Raw genomic sequence first — 7,954 nt, forward strand, 5'->3', positions numbered from 1 at the left:
AAATGAATTTCTTCATAGCCTAAGGGCCATAATTGCCATTTAATTTAACCATATGGCTAAATATGCAAATATAAATAGTTAATTCACTTTCTCCTTGTCTTTACTTCTTTTATAGGGGAGATACACTCTTAGTTTTTGTTTTCTAAGCGATGTGGGACAAAAAAATGAAGGATGTAAACCTTATCGAGCCAGCTCACAAGCTCACGAGCCGAGCCAGACCAAGCTCGAGCTCGGCTCGTTTATAAATCGAGCCGAGCCGAGCTGGCTCGTTTACAACCGAGCCAATTTCGAGCCGAGCTTTCTTCGAGTTTTTTTCGAGCGAGTTTCGAGCGAGCTACGAGCCACGAGTTTTTTGAACACCCCTAACGTTGAGCCACCACCATCTCCCCCGCCGGTTCCATTTCCGTTAGGTGCTTCGGCACAGCAGGCGCAGCCACATGGGGTGCCTCAGTACCCCCAGCACGTATTCAACGACGAGGTCGATCCAGCTGTGGCACGTGCGTTGGCTGAGTTGGAGGACCGGATGCAGGCGCGGATGGAGGCCGCTCACGGCCGTATGGAGCGTCTTCTCATGGAGGCGATCCAAGCATTCCGGCGTGGTGAGCAGTCCGGTTCGGATCAGGGGGCGGGGACCTCAGGCACTGCGGGGGCGGGGCCCTCAGGCACCACTCAGGATCCACCGCTTTAGGATCGTTGTACTTTTGTTGTATTTTGACGGTTTATGTATTTTGAACAATTGCCCGTGTATGTACAAACTTATTATGTAATTAAATTTGTAGTTTCAGTTTATTTGTATTTGTGATTGTTTATTTTAACTGTTTAGATTGATATGCTTGGTTACGTACAATCGATAATACGATATTAAGTTAAAAATGTGATCCGGTACGATAACAAAATAATACGATACTTAACGATATAAAAATAATAAAGATTTTAAAAATTATTAAAATAAAAATAACTAATTTAAACACCAATAACAAACCCAAAACACCAAAATCCCAACACAACACAACAAAAATAAACTTCAAAAATTCAGGGTGCCAATACGCATCGTATAGGCCTATACGATGCGTATGATGCCAGCCGCCAGACAACACCTGCACCTGTCAGTCTGCAATGTTTTTTAACTTTTTCAATACGCATCGTATAGCTCTATACAATGCGTATTGAAATTTCAGGGTGTGCAAATAGATAATGAGGTGTGGGAATAGAATAAGTGACTGAAACACAATGTTTATTATATCTCCCAAAATTCAAAAAAGAAAATGTCATTCTTTGCAAGATCTATGTATGATGCCAAGCATGTAATCAAATATGAGGCCTCGGATTTGCAATAAAACTTTGGCAATAGAGAGTAAGAAGCGAAACGATTCTAAGGCGATTAGTCAATAATCTAGAAACGATCGATCTTTATTAAAATGAAATCATTCTTTGCTTGAAAGATGAAATACTTATTTGGATGCACACTTGTATCAATAAGCAATAAGTTTTAAGTTTTCTTAACAGTTAACATGTATTTATTTATATTTACAGCTAAAAACGATCAATTTATAAAGTAAATGAGTTGAAATTGTCGCATATAGCAGAATTCAATATTTGCAATAAGCATAATTATTCATCCAAAAACATAAACAAGTCTGAAACACAATCTACAACAACCATGAAAAGCTACAGATTTTCTAGTTCACAAGGTTGCATTTGTCTCTAACTTGACCATTTTGCCCCGTAATTACACCCACGTTGCTTAGCTTAACCATCGAATCACTAAAATCTTTAGCAAACCAGAACGGATACTTGCTATAGTTTATAACCATGGCCGAGGTCCTATTATCACTCATAAGAGCTTGATCTGAACCTAAAACCCCCGAGTTGTTCACAAGATTCCTGAAAAACATGTTGTCAAACTTTGTAGTTGTCACCGCGTCAAGAGGGACTAGTGTGGTGTCCGAAGCATCTTGATTCGGACACTGAGTTTGCAAACTACTTGCAAATGATGCGTCTAGTGATGGATCAAAACTCCCTGTTCCACTAAAGTTGAATAGTCTGAACTTGAACGCGAAGCATTGTACAAATCCTATGGTATGCGCACCTTCACACAAATTAAAGCAACATAACATCACAATCCTACTACACCTTACATGTGTGTGAAAATGACAACAAACAAAAATTTGTATAATTAATTAGCTAACTTGTGGTAATGTTATGTTTTTTTACCTGATAATGCAACTACGTCTTTTATATCAAGACCTTTTGCTGTGAATTTTGCAATAATGTCATCTAAAGACTCAAAAGGTGATGGAGTCATCGTGTTTGCCGCAGTTATATTTGCTGTGAGACCATCTCGACGTCCCAGGGCTACATTCCAATAACGCCCTCCCGTCTAGAAAACAAAGCATATTTATATGTTAGAAAAATACCAATTTTTTTTTTGTAATGTTGTTTATATAACAAAGGTCTTACCAGTAAAACTGCGTCTCTCACAGCGAGTGTCAATATGTCAACACACGAAACTGTTTTAGGACAAACTTTCTCCACATTTGCTTTTATGCTTTCAATAAGCTCAAACCCTCTAGCTGAATTTAGATTAGGAAGAGCGTCCTTCTCGCTCCTGAAACTACTAGTCTCATCAAGTAACACCGAAGCATCACACCCCTAGACACACACGAAAAAAAAGTTAATTTAATTTAGTCCGACATTTAAAAGATTTAACATTTAAGCGGCTGGCAGTGATTTATGCATTTAACCCCGTTGAAGGCTACCTACCCAACGCAAGCTGCGTTTTTTCTTAATCTTATTGGTTAGCAGGGTATTGGTGGGGTCCCCATGATTCACATAAAAATATTCGATTAAAAATTTCAAAATACAAGAAATGAAAATGACGAAATTATTACATTAGAAATACAGTCATGAAAATGCAAGCGAAGAAGTGATGCCGCCATTCTGGTATCGTTAGCCATCGCAGACCAAACACCGAACCTCACGATTTTCGTCAAATTAGGACAAGTGGTATCATAAAATTTGTAATCAAGTTGACCATATACAAACGGTTGAAAAACGAAAAGGCAAAAGACGAGACTAATAGTAGGAAAATGCATGTTTGTAGTTATGTGCTGCTTCAAGAGCTCTTACTCTTAGAACTTATGGCAACACAAGATGGGCTTAAATAGATATTTTTGTTATATATACAGTGGGTCTGCCACTAGAAAGAGTTTGGAACAAGTCAACATCAAGATAAAATGAAGGCACTTTTGAGTTTGGATGCTGAGCTGAAGCTCCTAAGTGGAGTTGGTGCTCATTCAGTATGCAAAAAGCAGTTGATAGTTCAAGACACTAGGATTACACTCTAAACAATTGTGTATTTTATATGTAATATTGGTGTATGTAAGGAAGCCTCCTAATTCAGTGAACTTTGTCGTTAAGATAATAGAGATCGATAAAGGGTCCATTAAGAATAACCAAGTCTTGGTTGGTGGCTGCTAAAGAATTTAATATAATTATACAAATAATACACACGTGTGTGTACACACATGAACACGCACACATGCTAAAGATGACAGGAAAATAATCAGGTTTTGGGTTGTCATGCCAAACCCTTATAATAAACACATGCTCAAATTGACCTATTTAACTTGTTTAAATAAACGGACGGTGTTCAGTTTGACCTATCTATTTTACCTGTTAATTATACATATTGACCTATTTACCCGTTTAAAATTATAATAAAAAAAAATATATAAGTGACTTAACCCATTTAATTATTACAACCCTTTAACATCTTGATTACAACACATGTACAACATATCAACCCATTTTGCTTTGTTTAGATAAATGGGTTAAGCAGGTCGCACTTGGCTTGCATATGATTTTACGGGTTAGGGTGATGACTTTGACACGATATATATTTGGTTGTATCCTGGCTCATTAAGTCAACGCAACACGATTGCCATCATATAGAAAAGATTGATTTTCCTATATACCAAAGATTTAAAGAACATACACGATTGCCACCCACACATAAAAGTATCCTAATTAAGATCTGTCATACACAATTATAAGCAACAATAGCATTATTAAAATGAACCGGAAATTAAAGACCTTGAATCAAACAACCAGTTTTCATTCAGATGGGTAGTGTTCCGTCGTTTACTTACCAATACAAAGACGTTTACAACGAAATCCACAAAAATAACAAAATAATGAAACCATGTTCCAGCAAAAAGCGAATCAGTTTGATTTCATTTCAGGGTCAGGTGAGGTGATTATTTTTCAAATCTACATGTAATGGGGGCACGAATATTAACTGAACAAGTGCTCGATTCCCTACACATGTAAAAATACAAACCAAAACACCCTTATACAAAATCCTTATGCCTTCAAGCTAGCTAGCTAATAAATTAGAAGACACCAAGCTTCATAAAAGGCAAGTAAGTTCATAGAAATGTACAACCCTGAAACTTGAATGGTCTTGAATGGTTTTGCACCTGAGATTGGAACTTAAATTTTTAAACTATGTTATAACAGAGGATCAATAAATATGAAAATATATAAAAATTACCATTAAGAACTTATGTTCAAGTAACATGTTAGCCGTTGGCCTTTCAGCGGGATTCCTGGTAAAGCAACTACGCAAGAAATCTTTGCCATCTGGTGACATTGTTTCTGGTATTGGTGGAGTCTCCTTCATGACCTTAAATAGTGCTGCAGGCTGCATTAAACAAAAAACTTCAAATGGCAGTTGTTCATGATTTATGTTAAGATTCATTCAATCAAAAACAATTTTGAACTAGTTGCTTCCTTCCGCTTACCCCTTCGTACTCACTCCAAGGAGGTTTCCCGTTCATCATCTCAATAATTGTACAACCCAAACTCCATATGTCAACAGCCAAAGCAAGATCCGGACTGCCGTCTTTTGGCTCACCCTGTAAGAGCTGCGGGAAATATTATTATTAATTTACCACATCAATAATTTCCTTAACAGTAATAATTTATAACTTTAATTTTTAATATTTGTACCTCGGGAGCCATCCAGTAAGGACTTCCTTTCATAGAAAGATTAACTTGTCCATCTAGCTGTGAAACAACAGTATTCAAGTTTCAATGTGTGCTCCGAATAAGTAACACAATCAACAACCAACACAATTTTTTTATTGTGAATAAGTAATGTGTTGATTATGAATGCAAAGAGATTATTGCAATTATAATCCAAATCTTTGGATAAAACAACTTAGGAGATTGGACTTTGGACAACTTTCAACCTATCGGTCACCCTAACTTGTTTAATTTTGACCTCTGTACTGTATAACATTCAGAAACAGAAAAGCAGATAAACACGATGATGATATGACATGGCTAGAATCTTACATGTTTAGCCATTCCAAAGTCAGCAAGCTTCACAACCCCATTAGCATCAACTAGCAAATTAGCGCCTTTGATGTCCCTACAAAACACAGTCATTTTCAACATTAAATGAGTGAAGATGCATATAACATATAAAATTACTACTTGCAATTGGTTATCTAGGTTATAATAAATATTTATATAATCCTTGAATCCAGGCTGAATATATAGGATGGATTGCATCTAATATTAAATCACACAATAAAACATGTAACAGTTACCTGTGTATAGTCTTTGTGCTATGCAAGTAAGCCAGCCCAGATACAATATGACGTGTAAAATTTCGTACAATAGACTCCGTCATTCCTCCACAATGATCACGCACATACTTATTAATTGAACCAGGATGAACGTACTCCAGATATATGTATAACCGGTCCTCAACCTACATGTATTTAACGTAAGATCTCTACTCTTGCTTCCAAATATACAACTAGATAAAAAAAAAAAAAAAGTAAAAACTTACTATTTCGCTACCATAATACTGTACAATGTTTGGATGTTTAAGCTGGCTTAAAACATCAATTTCCTGAAAAGGGAATAAGAAAGGTATGAATACTAGCCAAATACACAATGTATTATAGAAATAATACTAACTTGCTCTAATTGGTTAATAGACTCGACGGATTTAGGGTCATCGGGCAGTATTTCAACTTCTTTCATTGCACATAAAGCTCCAGTCTCTCTATTAAAACATGAAATATCATCAGTCAGTCGTCTATGCAAAACAAACATGAAAACATATGTAAGGTACAAGGTGTTTACATACCTGTCAGAGCCAACATAAACACTTCCAAACGTCCCACGGCCTATAAGCTTTCCCTTTCGCCACCTACTTTGTCTCGGTGCCTTTGCCACCAAATCTGGCTTGTGAACGGTGGTTTGTGGTGAGGAAGAAGGCGTAAGTCCAGGAGGGAGAGGCAACGGGTGGACAGTAGCCAATGCGACTTGCGTGTTGCTCACTGGACTTTCAAAGGACAGTTTTCTAAGCAATGCAGAGTTTAATGATGGAACTTTGATACAGGTTCTTTTTTCTGAGTTATGAACTGATGAATTATGATTAATTCTCTGAGGAATAGTCTGGTAATGATATGCAACACCAGATATTATACTCCTTGAATGATGTAAGCTAGCTATGCTGAAATGAGAAAGAAGATAAAAATTAAATCAAGGCATATATATAAAAGTGAAATTAGTGAATACTAACTTAATCTGATTTAAAACAAGGATCTACAATAACATATTAACATGATTTTTTTATTGTAATTTAATAATTATTAGTTAATTTATTTACCCTTTAATTATTTTGAACCCCTACGCCCTAAATAATATATATGTTTTTAACACATTTAATTTGATTTTCTTTTCATAACCTGCGTTCTTTAACTTAAAAAAAAAAAATTGAATAAGCAGTTGTATTTTGTTCGGCATAAAAATTTGTTGACAATGAAGTTGTATTTAATAAAAAGAGTTTTTTAGTGGCAGTACCGTGCGGATACCTTAACAAACTGCACCAATTCTGACTAGACAACATCAGAAGAATTATGGTTTTTGATCGATACAAAACACGTGTCCATATTTTTTTAGGCATATTACAACTTCATGTTTTTTTGGTTTTCCTGTTTCGGTTACTATAGCTAAGACCGACGGAATTCCACTGTGTTAACCCCACTAGTTTTTTATAAAATCTAAGTTACTTTTCCTAGACTATCAAATTAGGATATTTTGCAATTGCAGACAAGATTAATGTTAATAAGCAATAATATGACACAGTGAATACCATAGAGGTGTTTCTGAATCGTTTTTTGCAAGGAATTTCTTATTCGCATCTTCCGGCGACGGGAGAATGTAGTCAGATTTCCGATCAGCGGCAGATTCAGGACAGGAATCTCGTCTGAATAGAGTTTTTAATTCAGGTAGAGGCAAAATGTGTGGCGTAGAGAGAGAACGAGAAGGTGCCGGAACAACGTCGTTATCGATGAGGTAGTGGTGCTTCGTGGAGCAGGTACGGTGGCGAGATCCGACAATGCGACGTGAGGAGAAGACCGGAAGACCGTCGGACAACCAATGCATTTCAACTGAGGACTAAAACATGGACCGGAGAAACTGTGAATAGTGGCCGGTGGTGTTTGTTACGCCGTTGGCAGTTATTGCTCGCTCGTCCGCTGCTTATTTATTTGTAGTGTTGTGCATCATTACGGCATTGCGCGTCTACACGGAGGTCAAATGCTTTGACCGCAACATCTTTCTTTTCCTTGATAATGATTGCCTAAAAAGATAAAAGACATATAGTAATAAAGGTTTTGCAAAAGTTGGAAGTTATACGAAAATACGTAAGAGAGTGATTTTATTGGGAGTTATATTAAAAGAGAGTGTAGTGGTTAGAGAGTTATATAACCTCTTCAATTATGCATATGTATATGTGTATGTGTGAGTTGAGTGGGGGAAACATTTCAGAGAAGATGACGCTACGAAGAGTATAACGTCAGAAGAAAAAACCCACCCAATATCGCCCGCCGTGGTGGTGTTGACGGCGCTATGGGGGGCGTTATACCTA

General features: G+C 36.8%; 2 protein-coding genes across 2 annotated transcripts; both read right to left on the reverse strand.

The window, feature by feature from the left end:
* Positions 1-1,560: 1,560 nt before the first annotated feature.
* On the reverse strand, positions 1,561-3,134 carry LOC110895595 (peroxidase 10). The gene is made up of 4 exons (XM_022142915.2): positions 2,892-3,134; positions 2,461-2,652; positions 2,215-2,380; positions 1,561-2,089 (listed from the first exon to the last, which is right to left on the reverse strand). Exons 1-4 carry the CDS (start codon positions 3,093-3,095, stop codon positions 1,680-1,682), a joined length of 972 nt encoding a protein of 323 aa, XP_021998607.1. The 5' UTR covers positions 3,096-3,134; the 3' UTR covers positions 1,561-1,679.
* A 962-nt stretch (positions 3,135-4,096) lies between these two features.
* LOC110895594 (mitogen-activated protein kinase kinase kinase 5) lies at positions 4,097-7,676 on the reverse strand. Its single transcript, XM_022142914.2, has 10 exons — positions 7,178-7,676; positions 6,167-6,535; positions 5,995-6,082; positions 5,864-5,926; positions 5,619-5,782; positions 5,362-5,437; positions 5,014-5,070; positions 4,806-4,928; positions 4,556-4,705; positions 4,097-4,481 (listed from the first exon to the last, which is right to left on the reverse strand). Exons 1-10 carry the CDS (start codon positions 7,468-7,470, stop codon positions 4,431-4,433), a joined length of 1,434 nt encoding a protein of 477 aa, XP_021998606.1. The 5' UTR covers positions 7,471-7,676; the 3' UTR covers positions 4,097-4,430.
* Positions 7,677-7,954: the final 278 nt, after the last annotated feature.

Source organism: Helianthus annuus, chromosome 12, assembly GCF_002127325.2.
Source record: "Helianthus annuus cultivar XRQ/B chromosome 12, HanXRQr2.0-SUNRISE, whole genome shotgun sequence".
NCBI classification, from domain to species: domain Eukaryota; kingdom Viridiplantae; phylum Streptophyta; class Magnoliopsida; order Asterales; family Asteraceae; genus Helianthus; species Helianthus annuus.

Bases quoted from the DNA above. Each gene is read 5' to 3' on its own strand.
- LOC110895594 (XM_022142914.2), bottom strand. From the start codon at position 7,470: ATGCATTGGTTGTCCGACGGTCTTCCGGTCTTCTCCTCACGTCGCATT. The intron at 5,927-5,994 runs GTTAGTATTATT...TTCCCTTTTCAG, and splicing joins CTATTAACCAATTAGAGCAA to GAAATTGATGTTTTAAGCCA. The intron at 4,706-4,805 runs GTAAGCGGAAGG...TGTTTAATGCAG, and splicing joins CTTGGAGTGAGTACGAAGGG to CCTGCAGCACTATTTAAGGT.
- LOC110895595 (XM_022142915.2), bottom strand. From the start codon at position 3,095: ATGCATTTTCCTACTATTAGTCTCGTCTTTTGCCTTTTCGTTTTTCAA. The intron at 2,653-2,891 runs GTAATAATTTCG...GTGTGTGTCTAG, and splicing joins TTCATGACTGTATTTCTAAT to GGGTGTGATGCTTCGGTGTT. The intron at 2,090-2,214 runs GTAAAAAAACAT...ATTTGTGTGAAG, and splicing joins AGACGTAGTTGCATTATCAG to GTGCGCATACCATAGGATTT.